The sequence below is a fragment of the Megascapheus bottae genome, chromosome 17, assembly GCF_031878675.1.
Source record: "Megascapheus bottae isolate mThoBot1 chromosome 17, mThoBot2.hap1, whole genome shotgun sequence".
Lineage (NCBI taxonomy): Eukaryota > Metazoa > Chordata > Mammalia > Rodentia > Geomyidae > Megascapheus > Megascapheus bottae.
The window spans coordinates 4,847,897-4,870,599 of NC_143525.1; the positions used below are offsets into that span (position 1 = coordinate 4,847,897).

Genomic DNA, 22,703 nt, shown 5'->3' on the forward strand with positions numbered 1-22,703 from the left:
AGATAGTGGAATTCCATTCACTTTCTTTCTTCTTGCCCAGAATATGATTATACTTGCAAGAGCTTTAGCAGCTACCTTAAAATCATGAAGAAAAGGCCAAGAGAATTGAAGATACTTAATTTCCTTGAGCTGCTTAAACAAGACAACAAGTATTTATTTATCTTGGCTTCCCTCCTGACATGAGAAATTTTTTTTTTTTTTGGGTCAGTTGTGGGGCTTAGACTCTGGGCCTAGGTGCTGTCCCTGAGTTCTTTAGCTCAAGGCTACCACCCTACCCCTGAGCCTGGGCATGGTCCCTCAGCTCTTCAGCTCAAGGCTACTGCCCTACCCCTGGAGCCACAGTGCTACTTCCTGTTTTCTAGTCGTTAATTGGTGAGTCTCAGGGGCTTTAGTGCCTAGGCTGGCTTTGAACTGTGATCCTCAGATCACTGCCTCCTGAATAGCTAGGATTCCAGGCATGAGCCACCAACCACATCAGGCCATTTTTTATTTTATTTTTTATAAAGGTAATATACAGGGGGGCCGGGAGTTTGGCCTAGTGGTAGAGTGCTTGCCTAGCAGGCACGAGGACCTGGGTTCAATTCCTCGGTACCCCACATACATAGCAAAAAGCCGGAAGTGGTGCTGAGGCTCAAGTGGTAGAGTACTAGCCTTGAGAAAGTCCAAGGACAGTGCTCAAGCCCTGAGCTCAAGCCCAGGACTGGCAAAAAAACAAAACAAAACAAAACAAAACAAAAAAAGGTAATATACAGTATGGTTACAGTTACATGAGTCAGGTCTGTCTGTCTGTCTGTCTTTCTGTCTGTCTGTCTGTCTTTCTTTCTTTCTTTCTTTGCCAGTCCCGGGGCTTGAACTCAGGGCCTAAACATTGTTTTTGGGCTTTCTCAAGGACAGAGCCCTACCACTTGAGCCACAACACCACTTCCAGCATGAATACATTTTATTTTGGACAATGTCACCCCTTCCCTCACTCCTCTGTTTTTTCCCTCTTGCCCCTCTCCCCACAAGCTGCGTAGTTCATTTCCAATGTATTATCTAGTGGGTACCCTGCTGCATTGTTCACCCTGCGTCCCTCAATTTCTGTGTCCACCTTTACCCTCCTGAAGACAGATAAATGAACAAACAAGAAAACAAAAAGAACAAAAACAACAACAAAGGATAAAACCACATTTTCTGCCTCATTTCAATAAATAATATTTTATATGATCAAGGGTATATGGGTATTGTACCATTGGGAACACCAATATTTAACCATCAGTCAATGGTTAATTTTCTAAGCCCAAGATAAACAGAGAGAAGTTCTATATAGGGGTCCCCAGTCTCATTCCCTAGTGTAAAAATCTCCCAAGTTGTCATGAGGTAGCAGTAACTAGAACATGAAGATATAAAGTGTTAATAATGATTTCATGAAGTATTTCACTGCATCAATTATTTAAATCTTGCACACAGTTAATACTTTTATATATTTGTTTCTTCCTGCATTTAATATATTATAGTAGCATGTATTATTAATTTTTACACCAGTAGCCTATGTTTTAGGAAGGTTCCATGAGTCAATCCTTAGAGGTTAACAACTAAGTGGTCAGGTGTCAGGACAGTGGCCATATAACTAGAATGAATGTAATGACCACAGAAAGGATAGAAGAGGGCAAATCTAGTTCCACAATAGTTACAGTGAAGCCTAATTCTCTGTGATCCCAGTTTCAAAGCTGTGGTAAGTGATGAGGAATCAGCTGGAGATAAGCTGCTTATTCCCCAGAGACAAAAACAATAATAGAGAAGGACACAGCTGACATATCCATCCATAGTTGCAAACTGACAAGGAATAAAGGTAGAAAATCCAGAAAGGAAAATGTTTGTGTTTATGGAAGGAGGTCAGCAAAATGCTATACACTAAAACATCAAGGCCTGGTTCACAGTTGGCTTCCATCAACAGCAAGCTTACTAACTTTATGGTTGCCCGGCTGCACATATATGTGTTTACGTGTGTGTATGTATGCTTCTTACTCTGAAGATTATCACATAGGCAATGAAAGAATATTACTAAGAAGCGTTTCTTCCTCCTCCGCCCCTGTCCCAAGAGCTGAGGACTGAACTCAGGGCTTTTCACGTGCCAGGAAAATCCCCAAGTAAGAAGCATTTCTTTAAGTGAAAATTCTAGCACTGGTGAAGGAAAACCATTTAAACTATCATAAAATGGGAAAATAAGGTGAACAGGAGTCAAAGATAACACAAGAACAAAAAAGGATGCCAAATAAAAAGTGAAAACTGTAACTATAATAATTTTCATATTTGAATTTCCATATCCTCAAAGAAAAACAGGCAGCAACATGAAGATATAAGTGATTTATGGAAAAAAATCGAATCAACTAATGGTATGTATTATAAGGGTATCAGAAGGGAAAGAAAGAAGGCAGAAATCCAGTTGAGGAAATAATAGAAACTCTGAATCTGGGAGATAAATCAACATATTACCTGAAACTTCAAGCATATCTTTGTTTTTAATCACATACACAAATTACTACAGGTCTAATTATCCCCTTCCCACTTTATATTATACCACAAACTGTATCTTCCTAAGTATTACATATTAACATTAGATTTAGAAATGTTTTTTGTGTGATTTCATCTTTAAGATGTTGCATAAAAAATAAGGTTGGGTTCATGCCCCCAAATTGCAACAATATAGAATTATCTATTTGCTCATACATTTACCTATATTAGGTAATATATATATTTCCTTGTAGGGGCACAGTAGGAGAGCTTGAACTCAGGGTCTTGAATTTGCTAGGCAGGTAGTCAATGATCTGAGCTATATTTTAGATTGGCTCAGCCCATGGTTCTCCTACCTACACTCCCCACATAGTTGGATTATAAGTGTGTCTCATCACACCTACTGTATTTGTTGAGATGGAACCTTGCTAACTTTTTTCCTGGGTTGACCTTAAACCTTGATCATCCTGATTAACTGAGATTACAGATATAAGCCACTGTGTCCAATTCTAAAAATAGATCATGCTTACAATATTATTTGCAATAGCCAACAGGTAGAAGTAATCTAAATGGATGAACAGATAAACAAATTGACATGTAATTCAGCCTTAAAAAGGAAAAAAAAAGCATCCATCACAGACCGCAACATGAGTGAACCTTAAGGACACACACATATACATACAATACTGCATGATTTCATTTATATGAGGTACTTAGTCAAATTCATAAAAGCAGAAAGTACAGTGGTGGTTAACAAGGTGGTGGGGGATAAGTAGGGATATGTTGTTATTGCAAGTAGGGAATCTTGGTTTTGTAAGATGATAATATTCTGGAGATGGATTGCAATGTGAACACAGTTGACATTACTCAACTATAAGTTTAAAAGCTGTTAAGAGAGTAAACTTCACATGCTTATTCTAAAAAAGACAATCTAAAAACAATATTGTATCAAAAGTTCTATATACTTTAAAAAATAAAATATTAAATTTTTAGTAAAACGTATATAAACATACCCTGCACACACCAAGAACTCATTTGAAGCACGTCTACCAGCAGTTCCCATTGGCATATCGTCTAAGGAGAAAGAGAAAAATGCAGTCACATGCTTTCGTCCCAGCAAGATAGGAAACAATAAATATAATATGAGCTTATCATGTGCTTATATTTTAATTTTAGCTTCCAGAAATAAAAGAGCACAGAAAGTTATACCCAGCTAAGACCCTTCATTGACCATGCTAAGCAAATCTAGGGTCTTATTGAGGTATAGTGCTACGTTCATTGCCATGAGCAAACACTATGCTGTTATTTTATTTTATTTTATTTTTTGCCAGTCCTGGGCTTGAGCTCAGGGCCTGAGCACTGTCCTTGGACTTTCTCAAGGCTAGAGCTCTACCACTTGAGCCTCAGCACCACTTCCAGCTTTTTTGTATGTATGTTGTACCAAGGAATCGAACCCGGGTCTTTGTGCATGCTAGGCAAGCACTTTAACCACTAGGCCAAACTCCCAGCCCTATGCTGTTATTTTTATCAAGTTCCTTTTCACAGGATACTGACAATATTTTCCCCCCCGACACTGTTGTGACCATGTGCTCTGTGATTTTTTTCCTTTACTGGATTGATAGTCTTATTTTTGTTCCTTTTTTTTTTTGCACATATATTCCTTGTTTTTTATTGTTGAGATGGGGTTTAGCTATATTGTCTACACAGATCTCAAACTCAAGCAATTCTCATGCCTCAGGCTCTCTTTCCTTCAAGTAGCTAAGACCGTCATACCAGCCTGCTCTGAGATTTTTTTTTTAATCACAGTTTTTAGCATAGGACACATATATCACACATCAGTACTGATTATAAAGAAAGTCTAATGTACAAGTACCCCCTTATCCTGCATAACATGTAACAGTTAAATTTTACACAGGTTCATGACATAGTAGTATATGTCAGACCATCTTCATCTACCTCTGCCTTTTATACATGAATATAGCACAGCTCAGAACTCAAGGCCCCTCTTTTTGTCATTGTTACACACATTACATTACTCTATGTCATTTATATGATGTGAAACAGAAATGTTGACCAAATGACATTTAAAAATAAAGTATGTGTTCATCTATACTGAAAGGGGACACATCTGTACAGAAAAGGTACCACAATTCCTTTGACTGACTTTAAATGGGACATTTATTTGGCTCATCTCAGATCTCGGTTCACATAAAGCTTATGCTCTAGGGGTAAAAGAAACTAATAATATCAGGTAAGAAGTAAGAGGGTCTAGTGGTAGAGTGCTCACCTAGTACGCATGAAACCCTGGGTTCGATTCCTCCGTACCACATACATAGAAAAGTCAGAAATGGTGCTGTGGCTGAAGTGGTAGAGCACTAGCCTTGAGGAAAGCCCAAGGGTAATGTTTAGGTCCTGAGCTCAAGCCTCGGGACTGGCCAAAAAAAAAAAAAGAAAAGAAAGTAAAGTAAGCCAGGTGCTAGTGGCTCACATCCATAATCCTGGCTACTCAGGAATAGTCAGGAAACTATTCTAAGGGGATTGCAGTTTGAAATCAGTCTGGGTGGGAAAGTCCATGGACTTTTATGCCCAATTAACCACCAAAAAGCCAGAAGGTATAACTATGGCTCAAATGGTTCAGCTCTAACCCTGAGCTAAAAACAAAAACCTCAGGAACAGCATTCAAGCCCCGACTTTAAGCCCTATGATCAGAAAAAAACAAAAACAAAACCAAAAATATTTCTAGAAATAAAAAGAAACAAAAGAATCTAACATGATTTATCAATTTGGTAGCATAACTGCCAGAGGAAAATTACCAAGATACTTTAAAATGTGATAATTTGCATTTTTGTAACTGATTTTTTTTTTTTGCCAGTCCTGGGCCTTGAACTCAGGGCCTGAGCACTGTTCTTGGGCTTTCTCAAGACTAGTGCTCTATCCCTTGAGCCACGGTACAGTTCTGGCTTTTTCTGTATTTGTGGTACCAAGGAATCAAACCTGGGTCTTCATGCATGCTAGGCAAGCACTCTATCACTAGGTCATGCTCCTGGCCCCCTGATTATCTTAAAGACATAAAAATTCACAAAAATATTTTAAGTATTTTTAATAAAGTAATTTTCATATTATTATTTTGATACCACAGTTATTATTATCATTATCATTTTGCCAGTCCTAGGGACTGAACGTAGGACCTGGGCACTGTCCTTGAGCTTTCTTAAGGCCAGCACTCAATCTTAGTCATAGTACTACTTCCAGCTTTCTCTGTATATGTGCTACCAAGGAATCGAACCCAAGGCTTCATGCATTCTAGGCAAGCACTCTACCACTAGACCACACTCCTGGTCCCCATAGTTATTTTGAACAGCTAAATTATCCTGAAAGCAAAAGGAAAAAGCTTTAACTCAGACAAAAAAAAAGAATATAAAAAGTAAGATAGCAGGTGAATACACTGCAAGTATATATAAAAACAGCATAAAGAACTTTAATGTACACAATTGATCAGTACATGGGGAATAGGGATCAGGGAAAAAGAAATAGGCTCCGCAGGATTTAGCAGGATTAACATGGAAAATGAAGGAGATTGAATATGGTCAAAACAGATGTTTAAGGCTGGGATGTAGTTCAGTGGCAAAGCAACATTCTGGGTTTGATCCCCAGTACCAAAAAAAAAAGAAATGTTTTGCAACTATGAAAATAGAACAAAGAAATGTTGATATTGTTGTGGGAAGTGAAAAGAAGGAAGTGTGATAGAGTGAGATGAACTGTAATATTTTTCAAGTGTGCAGAAAAGTAACAATAAAATCTCCCCCCCATATAAGTAATGTAAGCTAATTAAAAAAAAAAAAAACCAAAAAACAGAAAACCTAATTGCCACAAAAATATGAAAGCCTAGACTGGTAACACCTCTTCAATCCCAGTGCTCAGAAGACTAAGGCAGAATACTGATAATGAATTTCAGGCCAGCCTACAATCAGATTCCTTCCTCATGAAAGATTAGGTTCTTTTACATTATTTAACCCAAGAAGAGAATTTGTAACCCAGAAGTAAACTAATTTCATGTCACAAAACCCTGAAAGGCTTAAATAATAAGCAAGTAGTAGAAAACTTTCAAAGTAATCTTGAAAAGTAGGACTACTAGAAAGTCTATTCAGAAGTTGTAATATAGTAAACAATAGTGTACTATATTCAGAATTTTTTCTAAATTGGATGCTAGCTGCTTATAATACAGGGAAATAACAAATAAGAGAGGGTAGAAATCAGTTTGTTAAACGAAGACATGAAGGGGAGAGAATGTAGTCAAGAATTCACACACTACCCAGTTGCTGGTGGTTCATGCCTATAATCCTAGCTACTCAGGAGGCCGAGATCTGAGGATGGAGGTTCAAAGCCAGCTGGGGTACAAAAGTCCATGAGTCTTATCTCCAAAGAACCACTAGAAAACCAGAAGTGGCACTGTGGCTCAAAGTCATAGTGCTCTAGCCTTGAGCTGAAGAAGGAGGGGACAGTACCCAGGCCCATAGTTCAAGCCCCATGACCGACAAAAAAAAAAAGTTATTTAAAACAAATATGGTGGGCGGGTAGTGTAGCCTCACAGTAGAGTGCTCGCCTAGCATGTACAAAGCCCTGGGTTCAATTCCTTAGTACCACATACTCAGAAAAAGCTGGAAGTGGTGCTGTGGCTCAAGTGTCAGAGCTCTAGCTTTGAGCAAAAAGTGTCCAAGGACAGTGCCTAGGCCCTGAGTTCAAGCCCCAGGAGCAAAAAATAAATAGATAAAAATATATAAAACAGGGGCCGGGAGTTTGGCCTAGTGGTAGAGTGCTTGTCTAGCATGCACGAAGATCCGGGTTCGATTCCTCGGTACCACATACGTAGCAAGAAGCCAGAAGTGGTGCTGTGGCTCAAGTGGTGGAGCCCTAGCCTTGAGAAAACCCAGGGACAGTGCTCAAGCCCTGAGCCCAAGTCCAGGACTGGAAAAAAATAAATAAATAAATAAAACAAATATGTTTAAATGTTAACATATATAAAAGCAACAAAGCATGCTGTATTATTTTTGAACTGTTTCATAACTTAAACATTTGAATTTTTTTTTTTTAGTGACTGTTCTAGGGCTTAAATTCAAGGCCTGAGGGTTTTTTTTTTTTTTTGCTCAAGGCTAGTGCTCTATCATTTGAGCCACAGCTGTACTTTGAGTTGTTTGTTTTGTAGTTAATCGGAGTCTCATAGACTTTCCTAGTCAAGCTGGTAAATCTCAGCCTCCTGAGTAGCTAGGATTACAAGTATGAGCCCCTGGCACCCAGATTAATTTTTTTTTTGGCCAGTCCTGGGCTTGAACTCAGGGTCTGAGCACTGTCCTTGGACTTTCTCAAGGCTAGAGCTCTACCACTTGAGCCTTAGCACCACTTCCAGCTTTTTTTTTTTTTCTATGTATGTGGTACCAAGGAATTGAACCTGGGACTTCGTGCATGCTAGTCAAGTACTTTATCACTAGGCCAAACTCCCGGCCCTCCATATCAATTTTTATGAAGAAAGAAAGTGGCTGTACTGTATGATTTTTGAAGGTAACGCCTAGTATTTATTGTCAATAAATCTTAAATTGTTCAATCTGGGGATTCTGGCCCTAACAAGGATAAGCACAGCACCTAGTAGAAGTACCAAAGTATTTAACAAACTATAGATTTCCTGATGCAAAAAATGTCCTGCAGTCAGTACTTGATAGTATTCAATTACTAAAGTGACCAAATATCCAACTTCTCTGATTCCAATTCCACCATGTTGAAATCACTGTTTTTTTTTGTTATCATCGTCTTTTTTTGGGGGGTGGGGGCATGGTACTTGTTAGACAGGCACTCCACCACTTAAGCCATGTCTCAAGCCCTTTTTACATTTACTATTTATCTGAGTCTTTCATTTTTGTCTATAATCACACCTTTAATCTCTTATCTATATCTCCTATGTGGTTAGGGCCACAGGCTCTGCCCATCTATGTCTGGCTTGAACTCAGGATCTGAGCACTGTCCATGTGTTTTTCAAGGCTAATGGTCTGCCACTTGAGCCACAGCCCCACTTCTGGATTTTTTTTTATGTATGTGGTACCGAGGAATCAAACCTGGGTCTTCACGAATGCTATGCAAGCACTCTACCACTGGGCCAAACTCCCGGCCCCATATGTCTGGCTTTTTTTTTTTTTTTTTTTTTTTTTTGCCAGTCCTGGGCTTGAGCTCAGGGCCTGAGCACTGTCCTTGGGTTTTCTCAAGGCTAGAGCTCTACCACTTGAGCCTCAGCACCACTTCCGGCTTTTTTCTATGTATGTGGTAGCGAGGAATCGAACCCGGGTCTTCATGCATGCTAGGCAAGCACTTTAACCACTAGGCCAAACTCCCGGCCCCTGGCTTTTTTTTTTTTTTTTTTTTTAATTGAGATAGGTTTCCTTAACTTTTGCCTAGGCTGATCTTCAAGCCAATCTTCCCAAAGTCTATCTCCCAAGTAGCTAAGATTACAAGAATGAATTATCCACATGACCTACAAAAATTCTTCCTATATATTCATAGAGCTATTCCTGAACTTGTTCCTCACTATATTTCCTAAATGAGACATAGATTGTTTTTTAGATCTCTCTTATAATGGGTGAGGTGGACCATATTTGTAATCCCAGCACTAGAGAGGTAGAGGCAAGAAAATTATAGGTTTAGGGCCAGACTGGGATGTATGTGTGTATGTAGACATGTATGTATAGTGTGTTCTAAAAGATACAAAAGATGGGGCTGGGAGTTTGGCCTAGTGGTTAAAGTGCTTGCCTAGCATGCATGAAGGCCCGGGTTCGATTCCTTGGTACCACATACATAGAAAAAAGCTAAGGCTCAAGTGGTAGAGCTCTAACCTTGAGAAAGTCCAAGGACAGTGCTCAGGCCCTGAGCTCAAGCCCAGGACTGGCAAAAAAAAAAAAAAGATACAAAAGACTACTCATCCTTTGATTCTTAGCGTGTGTGTGTGTGCTGGTCCTGAGGTTTGAACTCAGAATTTGGGCTAGCAGAACTCTACTACTTGAGCCACAGCTCCATTTCTGGCTTTTTTTTTTTTTTTTTTTTTTTTGGTGGGTTGTGGGGCTTGAACTAGGCTGGGGCGCTGTCCCTGAGCTCTTTAGCTTAAGGCTAATGCCCTACCCCTGGGCCTGAGACTGTCCCTGAGATTTTCTGCTCAAGGCCTTATCCTTGAGACAAGCCCAACTTCTTGTTTTCTAGAAGTTAGAGATATGAGTCTTAGGTCTTTTTGTGCCCAGGCTGACTTTGAACCTTGATCCTCAAATCTCAGCCTCCTGAGTAGCTAGGATTATAGGCATGAGCCACTGAGCCCAGCTCTATTTCTGGCTTTTTTACAAGTTGACTGAAGATAAGAATTCCATATACTTTCCTGTGCAGGCTGGCTTTGAACTGTGATTCTCAGATCTCAGTCTCTTGAGTAGCTAGGATTATAGGCATGAGCCACTGATACAAAGCAACTCATAGTTTTTTTGTTTGTTTTTGGGCATTTTTTGTGGGTTGTGGAGCTTGAACTCTGGGCCTGGACAGAGTCCCTGAGCTCTTCAGCTCAAGGCTACCACCCTACCCCTTGAGCCCAGTACCATTTCCAGTTTTCTGGTGGTTAATTGGAGATAAGAATTTCATGGACTTTAGTGCCAGGGCTGGCTTTGAACTATGATCCTCAGATCTCAGCCTCCTGAGTAGCTAGGATAACAGGTGTGAGCCAACAGGCCCAGTGATATAGGTTTTTGTTTTTTCCTTTCTGGTCTTAGGGCTTGAACTCGGGACCTGGGCACTGTCCCTAAGTCTTTGTGCTTAAGGTTAGCTTTCTACCATTTGAACCATAATGCTACTTTTGGCTTTTTCTGAGTAATTTATTGGAGATAAGAGTCTCATGGACTTTTCTGTTCAAGCTGCTTTCAACCACAATCCTCAGATCCCAGCCTCCTGAGTAGCTAGTATTACAGAAATGAGACATTGGCATCCAGCTCCTCTTAGGTTTTTTGACACCAGTTCTACCTTTATTATATTTCCTTAATTTTACTCAGACTTCTTACTCCTCTATATTTTCTGTTCAAATGTAAACATAATTTGTGATAATTTCTTATAAAATCTTTATGCACCTTCAGAATTCAAAACTATTGTCTTATGGAAGATGACTGGGCAGAAAGGAGGCAATTCTGAGAATTTAAACAATAAAATAATCATTTGAAAAGGTCCTCTATGCACATGTGACATAAAGGTCTTTAAAATGCTAATTTGGCAAATTAAGAAATATAATATGTACAAGTAGAAAAAATTCTCACATGAGTGGTCTGAAGAGATGTTGTGTGGAACCAAAACAAAGTCATCCGTGTCACAAGAAGAGTTCTTGCTACTAGTACTGGCAGAATCTTTGGATACTTGTAGATAGTTGGGAGGACCCAATGGTGGGGAGGATAAATTTTCTTCCTGAATATGCTGCATATCTGGAAGGGACTAAAATTGACAACAGAAAATTAAAACTGACCTCAGAATCAAATGCAAGTCAGAATAGCTAAAGACAAAGGAATTTTTTTTTCATAAGTGTGGCATAAAGGTCAATCTAAGATTTCAAAAAGAAATCTCTTTGGAACATTTTTCTTTTAGGAAAACACAGTTTAAAAATGTTTGCACAGATACTTCTACATCATACCACTTATCACATCTATGAGTCGACCTCTCCTGAAGCTTTGGAGAAAGTGAGTTCTTATCATTAATACCCTTAGTATCTTTTGTGGGTACATTTTTCTCTTTTCACCTGCCTTTGATTATTTGTTTGAACTTAAGAGTTTTATGCTTCACAAGGAGGCATTCCACCACTTAAGCTAAATGCTCTCACTTGCCTTTCTAAAAAAAGTAAAAAGAGCTGGGTACCTGGGCCTCATGTCTGTAATACTAGTTACTCAGGAGACAGATATGATGATCAAGGTTTGAAGGAAGCCCAGGCAGACAAATCTGAGAATTTTTTTTTTTTTTTTTTTTGCCAGTCCTGGGCTTGATCTCAGGGCCTGAGCACTGTCCTTGGACTTTCTCAAGGCTAGAGCTTTACCACTTGAGCCTCAGCACCACTTCCAGCTTTTTTCTATATATGTGGTACCAAGGAATCGAACCCAGGTAAAAGAGCCAAGGTAGAATATCAGGCCCTGAGTTCAAGCCGCAATAGTGAACAAAACCAGAGCTATCTTCAGCCCTCTATTCCTTACCTTGTATATTTACTCCAGTGACTGCTCTTTATTGCTCCTTCAAGTATTCATTTATTGGAAGAAATTATTGTCTCCTGCATAGATTCTCTCTGATGAGATCTAGACAAAAGCGTTCACTGACCTAGACAATACCTCCATGCCTGGGCACCAATACCGCATCTGTATACTGTAAAACACTGTTCCACTGCTTCTGCATGAGCAACTTTATCAGTTACCAGCCAGGCTCCTTAAGTCTGAAGTTAATCTTCAGGATCTTCAAGCTCTTTACCCTGATGTGTAGCCCCCTCCTCATCTCCTTTTCTACCTTGCCTTAAGTTTTGGCCCTCATTCTCAAAATTAAAATCATGAGGGCTGGGGGTTTGGTCTAGTGGTAGAGTGCTTGCCTAGCATGCCGGAAGACGGGGTTTGATTCCTTGGTACCACATACATAGAAAAGGCTGGAAGTAGCACTGTGGCTCAAGTAGGAGAGTTCTAGCCTTGAGAAAGCCCAAGGACAGTGCTCAACTCAAGCCCAGGACTAGCAAAAAAAAAAAAAAAAAAAAAAAGGGCCGGGAGTTTGGCCTAGTGGTTAAAGTGCTTGCCTAGCATGCACGAAGACCCGGGTTCGATTTCTTGGTACCACATACATACAAAAAAAAAGCCGGAAGTGGTGCTGAGGCTCAAGTGGTAGAGCTCTAGCCTTGAGAAAGTCCAAGAACAGTGCTCAGGCCCTGAGCCCAAGCTCAGGACTGGCCAAAAAAAAAAAAAAAAAGTGATGTAAAATCATGATAATGATTTTAATAGCTTTCAGTTTCAGGTTTAGAGGAAAGAGATCTTTGATTAGAGACCTTTACCTCAGTATCCTGTTTTGGAAAATTCTAGCAAAACTTTTCCATTTAAAATCATTCAAATGGTAACTTCAGCTTTAAGACTACTGTTTAGGGGCCCGGGAGTTTGGCCTAGCGGTTAAAGTGCTTGACTAGCATGCACAAAGACCCGGGTTCGATTCCTCGGTATCCCACATACACAACCAAGCCGGAAGTGGCAGAGACAAGACTGCGACAGCGACAGAGAGCGAAAGAAGCGAGCTGAGCTGAAGTGAACAGAGCCCAACCGAGTGGTGGCCGGAGCGAGCGGGGCCAGGAGCGTGCGGGAGCTACCCGGGCCGGAGCGAGCGGGGCCAAGAGCAAGCTGGAGCTAGCCAGGCCGAAGCAAGCTGGGCCAGAGCGAGCGGGCCGGAGCGAGCGGGGCCGGAGCAAGCGGGGCCTGAGCTAGAAAGAGGGCCTAGCCGGGCCGGAGCGAGCGGGGCCGGAGCGAGCGGGGCCAGAAAGAGAAAGGGGCCAAAAAAAAAAAAAAAAAAAAAAAGACTACTGTTTAGGGCCGGAAGAGTAGCCTAGTGGTAGATGCCCACCTAGCATGTATGAGGTCCTGGGTTTGATTCTTCAGTACTACATACTCAGAAAAAGCCGGAAGTGGTGCTGTGGCTCAAGTGGCTGAGCATTAGCCTTGAACAAAAAAAATGTCCAAGGACAGTGCCCAGGCCCTGAGTTCAAGCCCCAGGACTGGCAAAAAAAAATACATATATATATATATATATTTGTATGTATGTATACACTATATATCTATAGTGTATATATATTGTTTAAATTATATATAGTATATATATAGTTTAAATTATACATTATATATATACTATTTAAATTCCTTTGCTTAGTATTTAACTCTTGAAAAGTTGCAATTGCTGTCTCTCTGCCCTATTTTCTCTTCATCACATTACCAGTGCATCTATACCTGCAGACTGAACTTCTTGAAGTGGCTTTGTCCTCCCTGCAATGATAGACAAGCTATTGAAGATGGTAGCTATTTATGGCTACTGATCACTTGATATGTGGCTGCTATGTGATAAAGGTTTCACAATATTACCCAGACTATCCTTGAAAACCTGGATGTAGGTAGATAACCAATGCCTCAGCCTGCTTAGTGCTAGGATTACAGTCACATTTCACCATATTGGTATGACTAATATAACTTCTTCAGACTTTACTTTTCACATAAATGTAAATGCCACAAGGATCTAAAAAGTTCCTTTAGTGAGTCACACTTCTATAATTTCATGTATGGAGATTCCTCTGCTTTTTCGTTTTGTAACTAAATTTATCTTGTTCTTTTTTCAAACCTCAGGTCAAAGAATTATTTCTTCTGACTAGCCTTTTTAAGTATTTGGTATAATTTTGATGCTCCTTGTCCATTTTCCTAGAGGCAATATAGACACACAGACACACACATTTCTAATGGTGACTGACTTACCTAGCAATTGCCCACACAACTAAATTAAAAGCCCTTTAATGTCAGAGATCTGGTAAATTACAACTTTATACAAAGCAGCCATTCAATATTTTTTTTGCCAGTCCTGGGCTTGAACTCAGGACCTGAGCACTGTCCTTGGACTTTCTCAAGGCTAGAGCTCTACCACTTGAGCCTCAGCACCACTTCTGGCTTTTTTCTATATATGTGGTACCAAGGAATTGAACCCGGGTCTTCCTGCATGCTAGGCAAGTACTTTAACCTCTAGGCCAAATTCCCGGCCTCAATAAATGTTTTGAAATCAACACTCACAGATAATCAAGAATTATCATTTAAGTAGCATTTAATCTATAGCCCATATTATAGCTAAAAGAGCAATTTGGAGTTTTGTTGTTTTCCCCTCTTTCAAAGATTTTCGTAAAACAAAGAAACAGTAAACATGAGCATGTTATATTACAGGCTTATGTATACTTTCTGCTTTCTTCTAGCCTTTCAATATTTTCTGTTCAACAAAACTCCAACAGAGAGGGCCGGGAGTTTTGCCTAGTGGTTAAAGTGCTTGCCTAGCATGCATGAAGACCCGGGTTCGATTCCTCGGTACCACATACATAGAAAAAAAAGCCGGAAGTGGTGCTGAGGCTCAAGTGGTAGAGCTCTAGCCTTGAGAAAGTCCAAGGACAGTGCTCAGGCCCTGAGCTCAAGCCCAGGACTGGCAAAAAAAAAAAAAAAAAAAAAAAAAACTCCAACAGAGGGCTTGGGAGTTTATCCAAGTGGCAGAATGCTTATACAGCATGCATAAAGATCTGGGTTCGATTCCTTGGTACCACATGCATAGAAAAGCCAGAACCTGTGCTGTGGCTCAAGTGGCAGACCACTAGCCTTGAGAAAGGACAGGGGGCCAGGAATATAGCCTAGTGATAGAGTGCTTGCCTGGTATGCACAAAGCTCTGGGTTCGATTCCTTGGTACCACATACTCAGAAAAAGCTAGAAGTGGTGCTGTGGTTCAAGTTGTAGAGCTCTAGACTTGAGAAAGCCCAAGGATAGTGCTCAGGTCCTGAGTTCAAGCCCCAGGACTGGGAAAAAAAATTTAAAAATTAGTAAAAAATGAAAGCTCAGGGACAGTGTTCAGGCCCTGAGCTCAAGCCCTAGGACTGGGAAAACAAAAAACAAAAAATTTCAACAGACTAACAGTGAGAGTCAAGTCTTCTTTTTCTTTTTTTTGGGGGGGGGGGGTTGGTCATGGGGGTTTGAACTCAGGGATAGGGCACTGTCCATGAGCTTTTTTTGCTTAAGGCTAATACTCTACTACTTGAGCCAGAGCACCACTTGTGGTTTTCTAATAATTAATTGAAGAGTCTCATAGAGGGGCCAGGAGCATATCTTAGTGATAGAGTGCTTGCCTAGCATATACAAAGCCCTGGGTTCAATTTCTCAGTATCACAAATTCAGAAAAAGCTGGAAGTGACCTTGTAGCTCAAGTGGCTGAGTGATAGCCTTGAGCAGAAAGTGTCCAAGGACAGTACCCAGGCTCTGAGTTTAAGCCCCAAGGACTAACAACAACAAAAAAAAGGTCTTGTGGACTTTCTTGACTCAGGCTGGTTTTGCCCAGCTTTTTAATGTTATTATTAATGTTTTGCCTTTTTCTCATCCTCTGTTACTCTAAGACTTTACAGACTCCTTTATTCTTGCTGTCTCACAATTAAGATTCTACCAGTTGCTCTTTTCTCTGCCATAATCTTTGCTTTTTATATCATGTACCAGATTGGTGTTACAAGTCATTGAGCATTCTACTATGACTAGGCCCCTTCCTACACACTCCTGAAAGCAAAGGTTACCAGTCCTTTTCTCAGATGAGTACACTTTGGCTCAGTTAACTGACCCACCCCCAGTTACCAGAAAGCAAGTCACAGAACCAGTCTGCTGGTTCCAGATAAAGTCTATAATAGTTTTTGTAGGTCAATCCACGTCTTCTACATTTTTCCTATTAAGTACAAATCCAGAATGGTTCATTTTTTTTAAACAAACAGATTGACACAGGAAATGTACAGTTTTCTCTCCCTGCAATTTTTCAGTTTCAGAAATACAATGCACATATCTGCATTGCTTGCTTTCTATTTGATTTGGGTTTGAAGAATGGTACAAGAATTTCTTTTGTTTTTGCCAGTTTTAAGATTCAGCTTTTAGCTGAATATGCTTTGGCTATGGCCTATTTAGGTTTCCTAGAAAAATAATACTATTAGCAGTTGCCATTGTCCAATAATATACTGTGTTTCAGATAGAGTAATTAGAGCTTATGCTCATTTATCCTTAAAGAACTCTATAAAGGAGAGGCAAATCATAGTTCATAGTCATTTCATGTATGAGAAAACAACCTGAGAGAGATGTAGACATTAATCTCAGTTAATGTGGCAAGGAAGGGAGGTAAGTCCCTGTGTTCTTAAGCCTCGGAGTTGCTTCAATTGGAGAATCACACTGTCTTTTTATGGCTTTCCAGTCTTTATGCCAGCAGTATCCAAAACATTCACATCTGCTGGCCTAATATGAAAAATACACAAGCCCTTGTACTTTCAGCTATGAAAAGGTTTCAAGGTCACAAAGGCTGCAATTATAATTTGGGGGAAGGGTCAACATAATAAAGCATAGACCAATGCCAGGTAAAACTCTGGGAGAGTAGAATAGGGGCAAAAAAGTGATCAGAGTAGTCAAAAGCCCTCAGTGCTGGACTAGAAACATTACTCAAATGGTAGAGTACTAGAGCACAAGGTCTTAAGTTAATTAACAAAACAAAATAGTAAAATAGGTGCCGGGAGTTTGGCCTAGTGAGTGCTTGCCTAGCATGCACAAAGACCTGTTCGATTCCTGGGTACCATAAACATAGAAAAAGCCAGAATTGGTGCTATGGCTCAAGTAGTAGAGCTCTAGCCTTGAGAAAGCCCAAGGATAGTGCTCAAGCCCTGAGTTCAAGCTCCAGGACTGGCAAAAAACAAAGTAAAATAAAACAAAAAACAAGTCCTTATAGGAAGAAAAAGCACTTAGTAAATATAGCTGTGAAGGAAATAGCTTGGGAACTTCAGAAGACACAGAAGTTTGAGTGGAAATAATCAGAGCTAGTAATTACTATTTTAAAAAAGTCTAAGCTGGTAAAATTTGACTCTTCCACTACTAAAAATCATACATAATAATGACATTCAGAGAATCCAGGTAAAGTAATTTCTTATTGTTTCAAAAATGCAAAAAAGTAATTACTTATTGCTTATCTATCTGTAATAGGAGAGATGATATTCCTTGCTTAAGTTACAAAGTTAAATAAGCACAAAGATCAAGACAAGCCCAATTTGACCCAACTCTAATACTCTTTTCTTCTAAACCTTGGTTGTATTAGTTTATTAGTAAATATTACACATAAAAAAGAGCACTCACAAGCTGGGCTCCATGGCTCACACCTATAATCCCAGCTACTCAGGAGGCTGAGATCTGAGGATCAAGGTTCAAAGCCAGCCCAGGCACAAAAAGACCTGAGACTCTTATCTCCACTTAACCTCTAGAAAATGGGGAATTGGGGCTTAGCTCAAGGGTAGGGTGGTAGCCTTGAGCTGAAGAGCTCAGGGACAGCACCCAGGCCCAGGGATAGGGCGATACCCTTGAGTTGAGCTCAGGGACAGTGCCAAGGCCAAGTTCAAGCCCCATGACTGCAGCCCTCCCCTCTCCCCCGCCACACACACACAAAAAGAACACTCACAGCATATTTTCAAGCTTCATTTGTTTACAAGTATAACAGTACTAACTCTGAAATTACTTTTAATAAAGTCAGAACTTACTGGTGGAGAGGCAAAGCGACAAGATGGAGAGCTACCACAGGAGCTTCCAGGGACAGGGCCAGCATATATGGGCACTGGGACTGGACAGGCTGGAAAAGAAACAGAGTATATCATACTATAGTACACTATAAGACCTGCCTAATAGACAACTGGTCACTACATCTTTGTGTTTATTTATTTTTTTTATAGCTACCATAGATGAAATTAGACAGGCAGCAATTGCTAGGAGCTGGTGGCTCACACCTAAAATTTTGCTACTCAGGAGAATTTGATCTGAGAATCTGATCTGAGAATCATAGTTTACAGCCAGTCGAGGCAGACAGATCTCTATGACACTCTACTTCCAATTAACCAACTAAAAGCCTGAATGGAAAGCTAAAGTAAGGAGTACTAGCCATGAAGGAAAAGCTACCTGAGTTCAAGCCCCAGTATTAGAACCAAACAAAAAAGAAAGCAACTTATTTAAACCTTTTCAACATGGATATGGAAGACAAAACCAGAATTGTTAGCCAGGCATGATGGCACACATCTATAATCTTACCTACTGGGCAAGCCTAGGCAAAATTAGTGAGATTCTATTTTAAAAACAAAATATAAAGAAAATCAACAAAAAGGATGTGTGGGGGTATGCTCAAGTCTCAAATGGTAGACTTGAACATGTACATGTACATGGTAGAACTTGGCATGTACAAGGTCCTGAGTTCAGTTTTCATGGTCTCAGAAATAAAAATTCTTATTACATAAACACAATTATAGGTATCTATACAAAGTTCAATATATCTTGAGAAACACAGTATTAAATCAATCATGTAATATAAAATACTGGGTTTGTGTTTAGCTTACATTCAAAGTAAAAAATGAAAAAAAGTTACTTACATTTTTTTACTGGAACTTGCTCAAGGAAAGGATGGTTAAAAAATGTTTCTGTAATAAAAACAAAAATTCAATGCTTAAACAGTCACTAACCAGTACATATATTAATCAATGAAACTATAAAAGGAGAAAGGAAAAAAGGAATGGAAATATATGAGAGCAACCCCCTCAAATCATGGAATAGAAATTTGAAAAACATGAAGAGTATCAAAATGGTAAATATATAGGTTAATATACGGCTCTATAAAGGCATTTTCTTCATTTTCCCCTTAACACCTTAAAAGATAAACTTGTTTTCCTCCTTCTCTTCCCTGATTCAAATAATGAACTAGTGTAACAGTAATATTAACAAGACAGTATGTTGGACATGTACTCTACAACCTGGGAGGAGGTAGAGGGAGGGGAAGTAGGAGAAAAACATGAGAAGGGGTAACAATGTTCAAGAAATAACATACTCACTACCTTAGGAATGTAACTGTAGCCCCTCTATACACCACTCTGATAATAATTTTTTTAAAGACATAACTTATATAAAGCAATGAGTTGACATAAATGTGACCATTGCAAAATGTACATTACAAAGGGCTCATTCAGAAAAATTGTTTTGTTTTTTTTTCCAGTCCTGGGGTTAAATTCAGGGCCTGAGCAATGTCCTTGGGCTTTCCTCAAGGTAAGTGCTCTAGCACTTGAGCCACAACACCAATTCTGGCTTTTTCTATGTATGTGCTACCAAGGAATCGAACCCAGGTCTTTGTGCATGCTAGGAAGGATTCTACCACTAGGCCAAGCTCCTGTCCTGAAAAATAGTTTTTGTATGTTGTAGTGGTCAATTAATATTTATATGAAGTATATTATGCTAAAATTCACATTGTAATCTCTGAAGCAACCATTAGAATCAATAAAGGAGTTTGAATGGTTTACCAGGACATAATCTATTTAATAAATATTATCCACTGTTTACAACTTCTAAACTTATGTCCAGTCTAAATCTTATCTCTGAAATTCAAATGCTTTATGACATCTGTAATTAGATATCTAGTGGTCACTATAGTCTACTACATCTACAGTCTTTCCTGTATCTCTAAGTGATAACTCCATCCTTTCAGTTACTCAGGCTAAAAGCCTTCAGTCACTCCTAAATCTTGGCCTTGTTTCACATACCACTGACAATTCACTAGTAAATGCTGCTGCCTCTATCTTCACAAAGACTGAGCATAGGAGAACTTATTACAATGTTCTTCTCTTGAGTGGATGACCAATAGGCTTCTTAATTCTTTCAACTTCTGACTTTTTCCTCTCACACACATTCTATTCTTTAAAAGCAGCCATATCAACCTCATTTATTTTTATTCTTTTTTTTTTTTTTGCCAGTCCTGGGACTTGATCTCAGGGCCTGGGCACTGTCCTTGAGCACTTTTTGCTTAAGGCTATTACCCTGCCACTTGAGCCACAGCACCACTTCTGGCTTTTTCTGTGTATTTGGTACCAAGAAATTGAACCCAGGGCTTCATACATGCTAAGCAAGCACTCTACAACTAGGCCACAGTCCAAGCCCAACACATCACTTCTTTCCTTCTTTTTTTTTGTCTTTTGGTACTGGGGATCAAACTCACGACATTGTACACTCTAGGCGAGCGCTTTGCCACTGAGCTACATCCCAGCCTATCATTCCTTTTTAAAACATGAGTCAGATCAGTTTTCTTCTGTTCAAAATGCTACAGTGGCTCGTAGCCCTATTTTTATGACCTCAAGGTTCTGTTCTGTGCATGTTCCTATCTCTAAGTATTCCACTTGAAAGGCTCAGGTGGATAAATCTACATAGTTCATCCCCATTTTAAATTGATTAAGTCTTTGTTCAAATGTCACTTTGCTAACTATTTAATATTATATATCTTATTGCCTTTTTCTCTATATTTTCCGGCAGTACCTAGCACTTTATAAAAAATATACTATTAGTTTCTAATTTCCTTATTATATCTTTTTCCCACTAGAATATACACTATATATAGGAATTTTATTACTCTGCCTCCTATATCCAGTATATGATAAGCACTCCACACAAATACTTATAAAAATAGTGAAAGAAAATAGAAACAACTGACTGACTGAAAGTGGTGGCTTGTATTATAATCTTAGCTACTCTAGAGATGGAGGATAAAAGTTCAAGGCCAGCCCAGGCAAAAATTTCTCAAGACCTCCGTCTCAACTAATAAAAAGAATGGGTGTGGTGATACAGTCCTGAAATCCAAGCTAAACAGAAAGCTTAAATAAGAAGATCAAGATCAGGCTGGAAGTGTGGCCTAGCAATAGAATGTTTGCCTAACATGTACAAAGCCCTGGATTTAATTCCTTGTTTCCACACACACAGAAAAAGTCAGAAATGACGCTGTGACTCAGGTGGTAAAATGCTAGCCCTGAGAAAGCTCAAGGATAGTACTCAAGCCTTGAGTTCAAGCCCCAGGACTTGAATAAGAAAAAAAAGAAAGAAAAAAAGAAGATCCACACTAGACTAGGTATAAATGCAAGACCCTATATAAAAAAATAACTGAAAGCAAAGGGAAGCTGAGTGCCAGTGGCTCATACCTGTAATCCTAGCTATTCAGGGGGTTGAGACCTGAATATCATGATACAAAGCTAGCTTTGGCAGAAAGGTTTATGAGATTTTCATATCCAATAAATTACTCAGAAAAGGCCAGAAGTGGCACTGTAGCTCAAGTGGTAGAGTGCTAGCTTAGCATTGAGCACAAAGGGACTCAGGTTCAGTGCTCAGGCCCTGAGTTCAAGCCCCAAGACTGTCCAAAAAAGTGGATAAGGAATAGGTATGTAGTTCAAATAATAGAGCTCCTACCCAGCAAACACAAGGCCCTGAATTTAAACCCCAGTACTCACCTCCTCCATCAAAAAAAAAAAGTGAAATCAACTCTAATTTTCCTCTGAAATAAATATTTTAAAATATTTTCACATGTTCTATGGTGGGGGTAATCAGAGGGAAGCACACAAATGGAAGGTGGAAGTTGAACAAGCATAAGCATTGTATTCATTGTACATGAAGTAAAAATTCAACTATGTAACTTTAGGGTAGTGATACAATGGAGTGACATTGATCAAGATGCATTATCTCATAATGTAACTTTTGGAAATGAAATCTATCTGTATCACTTCTTAATAAAAATAAGTAAATATTTAAAAAAATTATAACACATGCAAGGTTTAAAACTATCACTTACCAAAATCCATTCTATCCTTCTGATTTCTCTGAAGCAAACCCAAAAGGAGATTAGCCAAGTAAGGTGATGTTTCTCTGGGTATACTAGAAGAAAGGAAAAATTAAAAAACAAAACAATTAAGTGGTACGTTTATTCACATTAATTACATTCCTTTTGCCTTCATTATGGCAAATAAAATGTATGTGTATTTTTACAGCCACTATGTTCATAACAGGAAGACCATGATAAAGGCTCATACCTCTACGTGAGAAAGCAAAAGCAGTACAAAATCCTTTTTTAAAAAAATAATAATTGGGGCTGGGAGTTTGGCCTAGTGGTTAAAGTGCTTGCCTAGCATGCACAAAGACCCGGGTTCGATTCCTTGGTACCACATATATAGAAAAAAGCCAGAAGTGGTGCTGAGGCTCAAGTGGTACAGCTCTAGCCTTGAGAAAGTCCAAGGACAGTGCTCAAGCCCTGAACTCAAGCCCAGGACTGGCAAAAAAAAAAAAATAATAATAATTGTTGGACCGGGAGTTTGGCCTAGTAGTAGAGTGCTTACCTAACATGCACAAAGACCCTGATTCGATTCCTCGGTACCACATACATAGAAAAAAGCCAGAAGTGGTACTGAGGCTCAAGTGGTAGAGCTCAAGCCTCTAATCTTAGCTACCCAGGGGACTGAAATCTGAGGATCTCAATGAGACTTTTATCTCCAATTAACCACTAGAAAGCTGGAAGTGGCACTGTAGCTAAAGTTGTAGAGCACTAACCTTGAGCTGAAGATCTC

General features: G+C 39.4%; 1 protein-coding gene across 1 annotated transcript in view; it reads right to left on the minus strand.

Annotated features, from left to right (window-relative positions):
* Ulk2 (unc-51 like autophagy activating kinase 2) overlaps positions 1–22,703 on the minus strand; it is a 70,669-nt gene that overhangs the window by 25,165 nt on the left and 22,801 nt on the right. Inside the window, exons 10-14 of the mRNA XM_090349465.1 lie at positions 21,935–22,017; positions 18,711–18,758; positions 17,835–17,923; positions 10,815–10,986; positions 3,507–3,567 (exon numbers count right to left, since the gene is read on the minus strand). Of these exons, the coding sequence (XP_090205591.1) occupies positions 3,507–3,567; positions 10,815–10,986; positions 17,835–17,923; positions 18,711–18,758; positions 21,935–22,017 (453 nt within the window). The remainder of the gene's footprint in view (positions 1–3,506; positions 3,568–10,814; positions 10,987–17,834; positions 17,924–18,710; positions 18,759–21,934; positions 22,018–22,703) is intronic.